Genomic DNA, 15,756 nt, shown 5'->3' on the forward strand with positions numbered 1-15,756 from the left:
AATGTTTTAACCCTGAATTAAGAGAGAGTGCGCCGAGAGATACTTAAGATGCTAGTAGGACAATCGAGAAGAACAGCCCAGACTGGGGAGGTTTAGATTCTATCAGAGTGTGACTAGCTATCGTTGTGAACTTTGCTTCTTCACGAAAACTGTTGTACACAACTACAACTGTAAAACAAAAAAATTCTTACAACTATAGTGGGCTCAAAAGAGGAAATTACACCTATTGTGGTATAACTCTCTAGCCGTACATGGCAGTAAAGGTGATACACGATTTAACCTCCTACGTACCTGTAAACTGTGTGCTCTCTATTGATTTGATTTATTTGCTTTAGGCTTATTGTTGATAATGGTCAATCGACATGAATTAATAGAGAAGCGAATTGTGCGAAATACAGTCTTGCGAATTTGTTCCGGTGGCTGAAGTCATCACCAGTGGCCCAATGGTTGGGAGACCTGGAATAGCGGCTCTTCCACGAAAACGGTGGGCCGGTGTGTCTCTCCACCGCTGGTGATGAAAGACTGAAATTCAAACTAATGGCTTTCCAGGAATATGCCAAATTGTACAAATTATTCCTGTGGTTATGCAAGCCTACGAAGGTCCCTAATTTCCGGGGAAAATTCATTTGGTATTATTTAATCGGCATTTAATTAAATCGACTTTTCAACTGCTGGGTCGAATAGCCCGTGGGCTATATCAGTCGACTCGTAATTTGAAGCCGAAGCTGACTCTGCAGTTAAAATTACTAATTAAATTTTCTTTGAGTATTCTCCCTTTATCAGAGGGCTGTACCATCTGTTACCGTGCTTCCACATGTTTTGTGGCTTCGTACCACAATATATTAGTGCTACAATGCCGACGTCGCGTCTACTGACGAAATAGATAGGTGTCAACAGGGACTTATTATCTGTCATGTTAAAACGTAAAACAATAGCAGTATTAGCACCAATATTAATAAAAAATTGCTAAGTCTTAAAACACTAATCTAAATAAGCAAAAACAAAAACAAAAAAACACAATAACAAACAGATGACGCAGTACTTTACCAGTAATAAAAAAATTAACCTACAGGACAACCTTGCCGGCCGCTGTGACCGAGCCGTTCTAGGTGCTTCAGTCCCGAACCGCGCTGCTGCTACGGTTTGCAGTTTCGAATCCTGTCTCGGGCATGGATGTGTGTGGTGCCCTTAGTTTAGTTAGGTTTAAGTAGTTCTCAGTCTAGGGGAATGATGACCTCAGATGTTAAATACCATAGTGCTTAGAGCCATTTGAACCATTTTGAAGGACAACCTCAAAAACAAAACAAAAAAATCACAGAAATTGCACTTAACATTAATATGATTCAGGGGCCAGACTCCCTCAGATGTGGGTTTTCCCACAGGTAATTGGCTTTGTAAAAAATCTTGTTATTCTACAACCTGTTATTATGACGAATGTAGAATCCCGAAGGACCCTTAAATAAGCCCTTTAACTCGAGACTTACATCACTCGGATTGGAGAGTGATGTCGTTCTGTTACACCAATCCGATACCACACAGCCGCATAGGGTGTTACAGTTTGCTACGGGATCCTACCCAGCAAGTTTCCTTGTCCACAACCCTGCCACACATCACTCACACTTGACGAGCAGCAGGCGGCGACAGCAGTGCAGCAGTGGGCGGCATCGACCTGCGCTCTTTGGAGAAGCGAATGGCCAGGGGGGGGAATGGTTTGGTTGGATGACGGGCAGTTGTCATCAATGTATTCGCTGTACAGCGAATGGAGATTCTCAGCCCCTAACTTTAAATGCATTCATCTTAAAACATGACACGGCTTCATTTATGTTCTAGACGACAATACACACTGAAAATAATCTAAACAGCAGTCACTCGCATGGGCATCACATCGCTCTAGTGGCGCCACTACTGTGACGAGACCCCCTTCAGTGCGAGGTCGCAGTAGGGCAATGACGTTTACGGCATTTCATGCCCTACATAATGTCTACCGTGCAACCACAATATTGGCTGCTAATGGCGACAGCGGACGGAACTGGAGGTATCCAGCATGAGGCTACGGAGCGTAGTTGAACTACTTAGTCGACGAATAACTCACAACAGTGCTACAGCGCTAGTGCTGCTGATACAAAGCAGAGCAATGGCAACGAACAACAAAACTAACATTGCAACAACAGTTGTCGAAGCTGCCATTTCATAAGAAAGGAACCCAAGAAATTTCTCAGAGTGAGAAAAAAGTGGCAGATGAAATATTAGTTTTTGTGAAAGATGAGTCAGTGGAATGTGTGGTGTCGTATACGCTCGACTGTGCGGACAATGTACATGAGGAGTACAATGACGATGATACCTCCACACAAGTGAAAGTGATATTGAACACGTGTCGAGCGGTGTAGTTCATCAAATGTTCAAGTGTGTGTGAAATCTTATGGGACTTGACTGCTAAGGTCATCAGTCCCTAAGCTTACACATTACTTAACCCGAATTATCCTAAGGACAAACACACACATCCATGCCCGAGGGAGGACTCGAACCTCTGCCAGGACCAGCCGCACAGTCCATGACTGCAGCGCCTGAGACCGCTCGGCTGATCCCGGACAGGGAGCCACAAATCCCGCCTCCAGTGAGACGTAGTAAAGGACAATCGTTCTCAAATGAACGCATACTAAACATAATTGTGTACATGGAAGATCATTCGCAGCATAGTAAATAAAAATCCATTTTGAATAGATTTCAAAGAAGTCCACAGCAATATGACCGTGTAGTGCACAAGACAAATTACGGATATTCAAGGCAGGACAAGGCGCACTTGTCACAACAGCTGTTGTTTGCACATTTCAAGGATGCTCGTTATAATTTGCAGGATGTGTATGGCAGCGACTTACTATGTTATGCACGTCAAATTGCCCGTGACAGATTACAATGATTTCAATTGAAACAGTGGATGGTTTCGTAAGTTCAAACTGGCTACAGAATTGGAAGGCGTAAGATACCGAAATTTCAAACAAATCGGGAACTTGACGATGCACAGCATATCGCGGAATCGGCTCGAAAGTCTGTAGATGGGATAAATAAACTTATCCCGTCGTTCAGTAAGGAATTTGTTTTCAACTTCGACCAGTGACGATTTGAAGAAGAAATGTATTTGAAAGGAACCCTGCAACTTAGAGATACTAAGAGAATTTTATCAAGATCAACTGAAATCAGTGCCTTAATGCACTCGGATACAATTATGCCGAATGTTAATCTGCATAGTAAATTGGCTGGAAAGTTATTTATTGTGCTGCGAGACGTTGGAGGTGCTCTCCCCCCTTTGTTTCTTTCTCATACCTGTGATGCTGCAAAGGCAGATGGGAATATTTGTCACAGCAAGCAAGAGTGGAAAAATGGGCGTAAGATAATTATTACTATGGTAAGAGCACTGCTTTTGGCCAATAGCTGGTCAAAATAACTTGCTTTTGCTTGAGTCCTCCTCTGCGTAGAAAAAATCAGAATCCTTTAGAGCAAACTAAAAGATGTTTCATACTACCTGGAACCACTGGACAAATTCAGTCTTTCAATATTTGTTTTTCCGTGCCGATAAAACTTTATCGCACTATTTGCAACCTTACAGGATGGCCAGTTTCACGACCAGTTCGACGAGAGACTCTTCGCATTCACTTGCACGCCATCACGTAGCCCCAGTCCCCATCACCCCGTAACACCAACATGATTCTATACGCATTCTTTAAGAATGGATACCTATTTCATCGTCCTGCATAGTTCGTAACTCCCAAGAGTTCGGCTCTGGCTCTGAGCACTATGGGACTTAACATCTGAGGTCATTAGTCCACTAGAACTTAGAACTACTTAAACCTAACTAACCTAAGGACAACACACACATCCATGCCCGAGGTAGGATTCGAACCTGCGACCGTAGCGGTCGCGCGGTTCCACACTGAAGCACCTAGAACCGCTCGGCCACACCGACCGGCCCAAGGAGTTCGGCTTCGATCTTGATGATGAAAACTTTTGTGATCGCTGTGACGCGCCATTTTTCATTCGGTGTTCATGGTGGAAACGAATGGTCTGTTTCGAACATTTGTTGAATGTTGACGATCCCCAATTTACGAGTGTAATACATAAAGTTTTGGATTACACCATAGAGAAATCGATTTGAGGCGCTGAGAACCATACAGCACATCATCCTCGATTTATTCGTGCCTCTGACATCCGTTGATCTTATGGTCTACCTGTGATGTAGGCATACATTGTACACTCACGAAAAGCTCTATCTCTGGTTTCTATGATATTCAGTTAAATAAGAGGATCGAACACGGTGTGCTTTTCACCCTTATGGGTCTCAGCGCCTCATTTGTAATCGAGTCAAGCGACCTTTTTGGTAGATAGTACTACTTGAATTTAATCATTCCCGCGAACGGCAGTTTGTGTTTGGAGTTGGTTGTCTACTTTGCATGAACTGTCTTTCCTGTTGAGTGTCAACATGAACTCTGTTGAACCTGTGTTAATTGCTAATAGAAAAGTAAATTATCGGAGAAAGTTAGCCGCGAAACTAGAGCATGCCACACCAGATTCGTTATCTGAGAAAGTGACAAAATCAAAAAATCGTGACTACAAGCGAAATTTAACAAAGAAGTGTATAATAAACGTAAATCGTTATGCGGGTGCAGAGTAATAATGCCTGATGTTCAGCCCAGAAGTTAATTCGTTAATTCATACACGGATTAGGAATTTTGTACATTTGTCCTCAAAAATAAAAACGCACGAAAACTCCCACTTATAGAAAAATGCGAAACGGAGAGTAGTGAAAGCTCAAACATTATTTCGTTCTTGCTATAAACTGAACTTAATTATGTACAAAACAAAAAAAAAAAGAAAAAAGACAATTCTTCCTTTTTTCAGACAAGTTATGCATATTATTATTATTATTATTGACAGCAGCTGAAGTTGTATAAATATGTTGATGAGCGTAAGTGTTATACAGCAGATGCTATTAATTTCGCACTCTCATATTTATCTGAATCTAAAATTTGGTGAACACCCAGAGTATGTATCTACGAGCCTCCACCGCTCTCAGACACTCATTTTCTGTCGCACTCTTCAGGAACATGGTGAGTCATTAGCACCTACTATTTTCTTGTCAAAATTGTTAACAAAACATTGCAAATGAGCCTTACTAAGGACTGAACTTTGACCTCGTACTCAAAGCGTTCCTTGCGAGTTAGAGCCCTTGCTCTTCTGATTTCATAACACCTCTGTAATAGTACATAAATATCGATTTCTTTCATGCTTCCGTTCCTCCTACCGTAGTTCATAATAAACATTTACTCAACAATGCTTTTAAAGCACTCTCCGCTACCAGTTTTCTAGCGCAAGCGTTAGACAATGTGCTTGAATCTGTAAAGTGGTCTGCTTCGAAATCAATTTTTTATTTGTTCCTGCAAAGAATGTCGCTTGTAGCTGAACGACTAGTCGACGGGAAACGGGCAGTAACACCTGGCACATCCGTATTAGTGTTGTGTTGTGCATTCCTTTGTTATGACTGAAATGTCGCACTGCTTCCTGTGCTCTTTCTTACCTTCGCATTTATTTAAAACGATTCCAGCCTCATGCAGCTAGCAGCCCTGTTTGGCCTCAGATTTCTTGCGAACGTTTCTCATTCACTGTATACACTGATTAAAACCCTCTGTCCTTAATACAAGCAACACTAAATTTAGCATAACATGTCTCCCTTATTCCCTGCACATTCATGTTCCAGGTAATGGGAAGTAGACTATCTTTATTGTTCGGTTTCAGTTTGGTAGGTACAGTGTCAGTGTGTGTGTGTGTGTGTGTGTGTGTGTGTGTGTGTGTGTGTCGTCTGGCAACTCACGGAACCTATTTAAAACTTGTCTGATCGGTCAGTCTAACTGCTGTCGATGCACTGATACGCACTGTCTTTGGCTTTTTTTTCTTTCCTTTATTGAATTTCGATTCCCTCCCCCGAAGGGGGCGGGTTGGTAGCAGCTTATTACGCTGCTCTGCAGCCTACAGACTTTTTAAAACGTAATAGGAAGATAAGAAACAATAAATTAGGCTATTACTGGTGGACGGAGCGGCTTCTGGTGTGCAGTTTACGCACGGTCCTCGGCAGACCCTACCCTAGAGTGCAATGCCACAATAGGGACATTCAGAAATCTGTCTCCACTGTTGTTAATGTCTTCCCCCATGCGGGAATACAAACCCATACACCAGCTTTCTGTTTCTGCTCCTACAGGCAATCTACCTCAGCTGGACTCAGAAATTCTTCACTGACAGTAATCTCCACCTTTTCCCATGGCGGTTTCCAGACTCATATTACCAGATCTCCGGCGATGTATACTTACAAATAAATAATAAAACACACATTAGACGTGAAAAAATACTCGTTACCCTTATTTTATACATTACACATATAGATTATCCATCTCGAAAAAGCTAAAGACCACCTTTCTCTGACTCACTGAAGAGTTATATTCCCTCTGACTATTGGGCATTCGCTGTTGTACGAGGTGCGACAATAAAGTAATGAGACTGATGTGAAAATAAATGTTGCTTACAGTTTTAGTCAAGTTTAGTGCTGTCTCCTTCAAAGTAGTTCCCTTCTGACTGCACATACTTTTTCCAGCGCTTCTGCCATTGATGGTAACATTTCTGGAACTTATCTTCTGTAATATCCTCCAAGACCCTCGTCACAGCTTTTTGGACATCTTGTATTGTTTGAAAATGATGCCCCTTGACCGCCGTTTTGACTCTTGGAAATAGAAAAAAGTGGCACGGAGCGATATCTGGTGAATAAGGTGGCTGTGGTAGTACCGAAATTTGTTTTGAGGGTAAAAATTGCTGTACTGACAGAGCAGTATGGGATGGCGCCTTATCGTGATGCAGAATTCAGTTTTCAGCAATGTTGGCACGGACACGAAGAACTCTTTTACGAAGTCTTTCTTAAATTTCTTTGTAGTAATATTGGTTAACTGTTTGTCCAGGAGGCACCCACTTTTTATGAACAAGTCCCTTGGAATCAAAGAAGCACACGAGCATGCATTTCCCTTTTGACTTTGACATGCGAGCTTGTTCTGGTCTGGGTGATCCCTTTGAGCACCATTGCGAACTTTGGCGCTTTGTCTCTGGATCGCACAGAAAAAAACAACTTTCATCGCCAGTGATAACACGGCTCAACAATTCTGGATTGAATTCCGTTTGTTGTAACAGAACGGCTGCCACATTTTTTCGTGTTTCTCGCTGTTGTGGTGTGATATTTCTGGGGACCATTTTTGCACAAATCTTTCTCATGCCAAGATCTTCAGTTATTATTAGACGAACCGTTTCTCGATTGATATTCAGTTCATCTGCAATCATTTTCACGGATAATCTTCGATCAGATCGTACAAGTTCACGCAGCCTGGCCAAGTTGACATCGGTCCTTTAGGTTGATGGTCGTCCACCGCGCTCTTCATCTTCAACGTTCGTTCTGCCTTCACGAAACATTCTATGCCAACGAAAAACTTAAGCAGCTTACAGACCAAGGTCAAAGATATTGTGCGTACGCAGGCCTGCAGGGTTTCCACATCTTGCAAAGAAAATCCGTCTCATTACTTTATTGTCGCACCTCGTATTATAGGTATGACCTCCTCCATGTCCAGGTGGGTCCAAGTGACGCACAGAGTAAATTTCGCACAACAAGAATTCCTGCAAGTAATCGCTTGTCCCCTTACTCTGGCGAAGCTGCTTTTGACCTCACTCAGTCAATTTTAGATAAAGCTTCCATGTTTTCCTCAAGTGCGCTGTTTAGCCTCTCGTCCCGTGTAATTCCTCAGACCTGAGTCCCAAATTACATTGTAACTTTGTCACGGTGGAACTGTAAATTTACCACGAACAGATCACAAACTACTTCTAAGTTTTTAGAACTCTGTTCTAATTGGGAAATGATCTCTACGTTCAACACGAAAACTAGTCTCTCAGTTTGAATTTTTAATTTATCCTTTCAGCCGGTTAGTTTAGTGTCTTAACTCGCTTCTAATTCGCCTCTCTGGTTGTCAAATTTTGCCACCAGCCGGCAGCACATACTCATTACGTCACCTGAGAGAACAGCTGCGTGCAGAGGTGCACTTGCCTTGTTATTTTGGTCTGTGAACGGCTTTCTTAAGTGTGGTGTGTCGCCTCCGAGATCGGCAGGAAACAGCGACCTGGGGCCCTATTCTGTATCTTTCTACCATTTTGCCGATTGGTTCGCTACGCGAGGGCTCCGAACGGTCTTGTTTGCGAAAAAGAGCCCCAACATTATTCTGTCCACATTTCGGAAGCAGTGCCGAACGGTCCTAGCGAGCCGAGACGCTGTTGTCAGTTCTCCTCGCGCCAACCAATCAAAACCAGTCTGCCTGAGGTCCGAGCATGCGCACTGCAGCCCCACAGCGGCAAAAATTCGAAGCGGCTAGCAGCCGACATACCCATGCTATTCTTAACAGTACCGAAAAGTGTGGTTATAGTACGCAATACTGTTCAAATTTCGCTGACCACGTGCTTCCATGAATGCCTGTTGACGATAGAACATTGACTGTGTTCTGGAATCTGTCATAAATGTCACATTTTGTCATTTTATTGTCATTCACATCGACATCTTTTTCTGGATTTTACGTTTCGGAATATGAGTTAGGAATGGAGAGTAGTACCACATTGTACAAATATATCTACAGAAACACCTGAATAATTCGATATTTCTGTCTGTTTTCCGTCATTCCTTAGTTGCTTCAAAATTCATTGGGGGTACGTAGTAGCCTACTTCCCTATATGACACATCAACGATTTTGTTCATAAAAACAAAATTTAAGAAAAAGCTTTTTTTGAGAGCGTGTGGCGAGTACAGATATAGCAGTTTGTTGTAGTTTATAACATGTATCTGATGAATCAAAATGTTTCATATATGGTGGTATAGTATGAAAATATTTTGGTGGGAATCTTTCATCTCTGTCTACTGCTGTTAAGAAGATAATCGTTACTGAGATTGCGACCTTTTACCAGTAAATAACAACGAACATAACTTTGACGATTAACGAAAACTCAGAATGACAAACGCGAAGAGGAAAAAAAAATATTTTTGTACCCAGTGGTATGCGAACCTATGATCCTCGACACGACCTTGGCTAGTACAAATGCATGCCTTCAGTGCTTTATTCCACATAATTCCACCCGACAGAGACGCAGGCCGACTTCGTTGCCGAGTGATGTGGGCGTAAGCCGTAAATGCATGAAATCTTCGAAGGTTTCCTCTATCAGGCTTCACAAAATTCCTTTGCATTTCTACTTTAAAGTTTTAAACGCGTTTCGATAGTTAATAAGTAAACCATTTGTGGAAAAGAGTACGCGGTATCACCAGTAATTTCAGCGAATACTCATGTGATATACGTAAGCAGAGCTGACCTTTTGAAATTTAATGAATTTTTATTTAAACTCTTAATTAAGTAAAAGTAACAGATATTTTATGAGAATATTGACCAAAACTGTTTTTTTAATGTTATAATCTTTCACAGTATCAACAGTACAAACCATATTTCTAACAAAGGAAAATAATCTATTATGAACTCACTTTCCACCCAGACTCGTCCTGGTGATTCTTCAGTAAGACAATCACTAAATCCGAAGCCAAAACAGTTCAGTATGTTTAAAATAACAAACATTTGTGTGTAAATAAACGAAAACGAACTGAACGAGAGAGCCAACAGGTCTCAGAAGCTTACTGAATAGGAACTTCGGAAAAAGGGATAGTCACCTGTATACTTTGACGTGTAAACAGAGATTACAGTCTTTTTAAAATTGGGATCAGAATTAGTCATAGTCTATACGCTCATCACGCCATCTGCAATGCATTTATCGTCTTTCTCAGCACACATATTTTGTACGCCATCATGCTGACCAGTTTTGCCTACACTACGCAGCACCCCTCAATTTGGTGGACTCTGGGAGGCAGGAATCAAATGCATGAAGTCGCATCGCAAACGTATCATCGGCAATGCGGTACTGACATTTGAAGAACTGTCTACTGTGTTAATTCAGATAGAAGCACGTCACAGATCCACATGCTCTCGAACACCGCTGGTTGTGTTATCCCACGTCGTTTTGCTTTATAACTTTCGACTTCATCCTTTCCGTTTCAACATTTCAATCTGATACATTGGCTCTTGTCCAGCATCACGGAAACGTACTGTAGATTTATTTCGTGGGAAAACGTAAGTGAGGCCCTTAGGCATAGGTCTGTCAATTGCGAATGATTCAATGTAAATACAAATATCCTGCGCAGCGATCTACAGAACCACAGAATGCAACTGTATATATGGAACGTGAAAGTTTCATCGTGAATCAAAATTTAGACAGTTGTGATTCGCACACAAAAGAGTAAAAATGTCCTGAAAGAACGAACTTCGTACAACCTGCAGTAACGGTTAATCATATGCAGCCTATGGAATAAAAATGCATTATTCAGGGTGCTATGTTGCAACATCAGGGAGTCTCTGTCTTATTCACTCCACGCATGTAGCGAGGAGAAAGAAGCCCATTTAGGGTCGTAATGGATTTGCGTCGACTTTTTACTTGTGAACACACATCTTAGTTCGATTTACAGATTTAGAAGCAGTCTTAACTTGACAGTTACTCACAGACTGCTACCTGTCGTATAGAAAAGATTTATCCACTTGTTATAGCAACACTGTATGTCAGTCATAAATACTTACAGTACTCAGAAAGAAAGTGTATATAACAAAAATAAAGTACACGTCAGATGTTTTCTGCAAAATTAGAAAGACTGCACTTGTAATTTGTACAGTCCTAAATAACTGTACTAACGGTCAGGCGCTTAGCTCTTCTCGTGTACTTTGCCTGCAGCTACTGTGTCGCCCGAGCTGACGGTGCACTCTGGGTACAGCGACAGGGGCCTGCACTCCGGGGTCAAGGTCATCGCCCCCGCGCTCGCCGGCGCCCTGTTCCTACTCACCCTGGCAGCAAGCGCCTTGCTCTACCTGCGGAGAACCTCAGGGCGACCTCCACAGAGCAAGCACGAAGGTAATTTCTCTCACGATTGCTGAAATTTCATGATAACTACGTTTGATTATGTTACCGACACCAATACTCGCTAAAGTTAGCAACTATAAATTATCATTGTGACAATTTTCTGTTAATTTTATTAAATTTTATTTAGCATTGAGGTATCGTTGTAAGTCTGTGGGTGGTTCAGAAAAATGGTTTATCTACAGTGACTCAGGAAACAAGCTCGTAGGTAACAAAGTAGTGAAAAAATAAAAACTTTGTTCTTCGCTACAATATTTGCAAATTCACTTGGTGTTGTGGTTTAAACGCCATTCCATTTCATTTACCACACAGAATAAAAGTGCTGAAGATCCGTAATAAAAAATGGCTCTGAGCACTATGGGACTCAACATCTGTGGTCATAAGTCCCCTAGAACTTACAACTACTTAAACCTAACTAACCTAAGGACATCACACACATCCATGCCCGAGGCAGGATTCGAACCTGCGACCGTAGCAGTCGCGCGGTTCCTGACTGAGCGCCTAGAACCGCTAGACCACCGCGGCCGGCGAAGATCCGTAATACATTTTCTCAATTCACACAGTTTCAGCAGACTGCTGGAGCAAGGAAGGTATCAGAGTTAGACTGGTAGAGGCGAAGATCGTTTTCTTTATTGAAACACCTTTAGTAGAAATAAATATTAATTAGGAGAGTAGGAAAAACTTAATGGTAGTGTATGTGTGGAGCATAGCGTTGTATCGTAACGTTCCAAGTGTAACTTTCCTTAAAAATGATAACTTTACGATTACATTGAATGAATGCACATCTGTGAAATGAGTATTAAACTCGAATTGTCGTGTTGGGTGTTGTAACTGCAAGTGGTGTGCTTACTCTGTGTTATTGTCAGCAAAACTTTGCACGAATCGGTTGGGCAATGCAACTCCCAATACCAATAAAGAAATACAGTCATGCAAAATACATTCAGCCACTTAAGCACTGAATCCTTAAGGCCCTGTTCAAAACTAATAACTCTGGTCCCTGTGCGCAAACCAAATAAAATAAATTGTCTTACCTCTAAAGCAGCAACGGTGGAACGCGATATATTCTAGAGTCTCATAAAAAAAATATAAATATGCCAACTACTGGCTAAGCAGTGTGCAATGCTGGCCATAATACTGGAAATGTACACGAAATTCATTTGGTTGATAAATGAGAACATTTAAGAAAATCTAACTTTTTCGAAGATATATGACCTGGACTGGGAGGCGGTACTGATTATGGTGAGTTACTAACACTCAGTGTTTTTAGCAAAATTATATTCCAAGTTAAGTTTGTCTTTTCAAAAACATCTGAAAATTGAAGTTACATTACTCACAATTGATTCACAAACAATGATATTTAAACAGAAAGTATTATCTAACTTCATTAATCCAACATAAATGCAAATCCCCCGTCGGAGGCTCGAGTCCTCCCTCGGGCATGGGTGTGTGTTGTCCTAAATGTAAGTTAGTTTAAGTTATATTAACTAGTGCGTAAGCGTAAATGATCTCAGCAGTATGGTCTCATAAGGCGTTACGACAAATTTCCAAATTTCGAAATGGAAATCATCAAATTACACATAGCTCTGTTAACAAATGTTAAAAGCATTACAAAACAACAACAAGGCTTTTGTAACCAAACCGTTTACGTACATTCTGGGATTACTAAACAATTACAATTTATCAGCCAACTCATCTATACAAACGCGCTGGCAAAAACAGAAATCATAATTATTGAACATCGTTACCTTATTTGCATGAAGACTTCTGATTCCTTGTTCAACAATACTGACATACCTACATTAATATAACTCTTTGTGGCTTCACACAGCACACCCCAGAGACTGCCTAATCCATCGTCTTTCCCTCACATACAGCTATCTACAACTGTGCGCCAAGCGCTCGCTTACTCCAACACTAACAGTATCTTTCGCTCTGCGGTCGCGCGCAGTCAGCGATCCGCATTACCGAGCCTTCAGACACATTCATCGTTTATAGTATACTAATTTATTAATATTCTTATCTTATTCTGGTGGCAAATACAAGTGCGCCCAATGTACTTCTTTCAGTACAGAAGTGTAATATGGACTATTTGAAATCTGGAGAAGAAGAAATTGGAAACAATTGAAGAGTGATGGTATCAAACAAAGTTAAAAATCAAGTGAAGAAATAATGTATGAGATGAAGTAGTTCCATAAATAGTACGTGAGCAAAAGAGTCTCTAGAGGTCCCTTATCTCAAATAGGGACATCTGCTAAGGGATTTACGGATAGTTAACTTCGCACTTTGAGGAGCAGGAGAAGGCAGAAGGAAGAAAGATTTGAGTTTAACGTTCCATCAATAGAGACAGAGCACAAGATTGGATTGGGGAGGGACTGTAAAGGAAACCAGAAGTACCATTTCAATTGTCCCAGCATTTGCCTCAGTCGATTTAGGGAAATCCTGGGAAACAAATCTATGTGGTTGGGCACTGATCTGAACCATCATAGCTTGCCAAAGAGAAGTGACAAATAAAGACGAGATAATCGACGATGTATTTTGTGTGTGTGTATGTGCGTGCGTGTGTGTGTGCCTTGGATCTCCTCTCAAACAAATCTGGCACAGAAAAACAGCAGCTCTCAGGAGTAGCTGCTTTATAAACTACCCTGTATGACAAGCATGTTGTGTGGAATCAGTATCAGCCTAAAATACATGAGGGGGCAAGGAATGACTTTTCCAGGCTCTGACATGTAAGCTGTCCTGCATAACAGGCGTGTTGTGGCAGTCATATTGGACTACTTTATAGACATGTTTTTCAGGGCCTGTATGTGTAGATGGACACGCCTTGGGGACTTTTAAAATGGATAGACAGGAGGAACATGGAAAATGCGGAATGGGGGATGGTTAGTGTTAGAGGGGGCAGAGAGGGATAGACAGAGAAGGGGTAATGAAGGGTGGATAAAGAGGGAGGTAGAATCAGATGGACAGAGAGAGCAGAAAGGAGGGAAGGGAGAGAGAGAGGGCCAAGAAGAGAATGGAGGGAGTAGGAGAAGGAGAAGATCGATAGGGAGATGCGACAGTTGGAGACCGATGGGAAGAGAGGAAATAGGGGAGGGGGTGGTTAGGGTAAGTTGAGAAGAAGCATGTGCTAGGAGAGGAGGGCAGGGGGAGATAAGTTGGGAGCAAGGGAGGACGAGATGGTCAAAGAGAGAAGGAGGAGGAGGAGATAGAGAGAGATGGGTGAGGAAATGTTGATGGACAGAGATGGTAGGAAAGAGGATATGGACAGAGAGAGAAGGGTGAGGATAAGATGAGAAGATGGACTGCTAAAGGGGGTCAGGTACGGATGGGTTGACAGGTAGGGAGGAAGAGCTTGGTAGAGAGAGGCAGGAGGAGGAAATTAGCAGAAAGAGATGGAAGGAGAAGTAGATGGATAAAGAGGCAAACGAAAAAGGTATGGACAGAGGAAGGCGTGAGGGAGATACGTTCGGAGAGACAGAGTGGAGGAGATGGCATAGAGGGAGGAGGAGGATATGGACAGACAAAGAGGGTATGGAGGAGGAGATGCATACATAGTGATAGGTTGAGATGGACAGAGACAGCAGAGAAACAAATGGACACAGAAAAGGGAGCGGGAAGGGAGATGTGTGTGAAGCTAATTGATTATTTTTCTCCCCAAGGCAGGACAGCAACAAACAAGTAGACACGCTGATGACCTGCTAGACTGGGAGTACATATTCCAGCAGTACAATTTACATCCAAACACTTCTCATCTTTTGCAAACATGTGGTAGACTTTTCTCTCCAACTGTTAAATTCAGTCTGGTGCCTTTCGAACGACAAACCAAAAATCTAAATTACATCTACATGAGTATTCATGCATCCCAGAGTACCCCAGAGAGCATCCCAGAATGCCCCAGAGAGCTAAAACACCAAAAAGAATCGCTTCTCGGCTTTTGACAAGATCAATGTGTAGTACTATGTTGTATATGATAAACAAAGAAATACTGCTTGGCACAGAGTGCCAGAAACGACTTTCAAGCTGTATATTATCTGGTCATAATCTACCCAGTACCTACTTTTCATCTGACTGGTTTGATGAAGCCTGCCACGAATTTCTTTCCTGTGCCAATCTCTTCATTTATTTGCCGGATGTATTCCAATCTCTGTCTTTTGCCGTTTTTGCCCTCCACAGCTACCGTGGAAGTCATTCCCTGGTGTCTTAACAGATGTCCTATGATGCTGCCTTTCTTCTTGTCAATGTTTTCCAGTTCTATGTAGAACCTCTTCATTTCCTACCTTATCAGTCCACCAAACTTTCAGCATTCGTCTATAGCACCACATCTCAAATGCTTCCATTCTCTTCTGTTCCGGTTTCCCCACAGCCCATGTTCCACTACCATACATTGCTGTGCTCCAGACGTACATTCTCAGAAATTTCTTCCTCAAATTAAGGCCTATGTTTGATACTAGCAGACTTATCTTGCCCAGGAATGCCCTTTCTGCTAGTGCTAGTCTGCCTTTGATGTTCTTCTTGCTCCGTCCATCGTTGGTTTGTTTGCTGCCTAGGCAGCAGAATTTCTTAACTTCATCTACTTCGTGTCCGTCAGTACTGATGTGAAGTTTCTCACTGTTCTCATTTCTGCGACTTCTCATTACTTTCGTGTTTCTTCGGTTTACTCTTCATCCATTTTCTGCACTCATTAGACCATTC

The 15,756-nt window shown here is 42.0% G+C and overlaps 1 protein-coding gene across 1 annotated transcript in view; it reads left to right on the plus strand.

Moving 5' to 3' along the window:
* The window catches only part of LOC124594711 (Down syndrome cell adhesion molecule-like protein 1 homolog), a 143,664-nt gene that overhangs the window by 106,026 nt on the left and 21,882 nt on the right, over nt 1-15,756 (plus strand). Inside the window, exon 15 of the mRNA XM_047133079.1 lies at nt 10,885-11,061. Within this exon, the coding sequence (XP_046989035.1) occupies nt 10,885-11,061 (177 nt within the window). The remainder of the gene's footprint in view (nt 1-10,884; nt 11,062-15,756) is intronic.

The sequence above is a fragment of the Schistocerca americana genome, chromosome 2 (genome assembly GCF_021461395.2).
Source record: "Schistocerca americana isolate TAMUIC-IGC-003095 chromosome 2, iqSchAmer2.1, whole genome shotgun sequence".
Classification (NCBI taxonomy): Eukaryota; Metazoa; Arthropoda; class Insecta; order Orthoptera; family Acrididae; genus Schistocerca; species Schistocerca americana.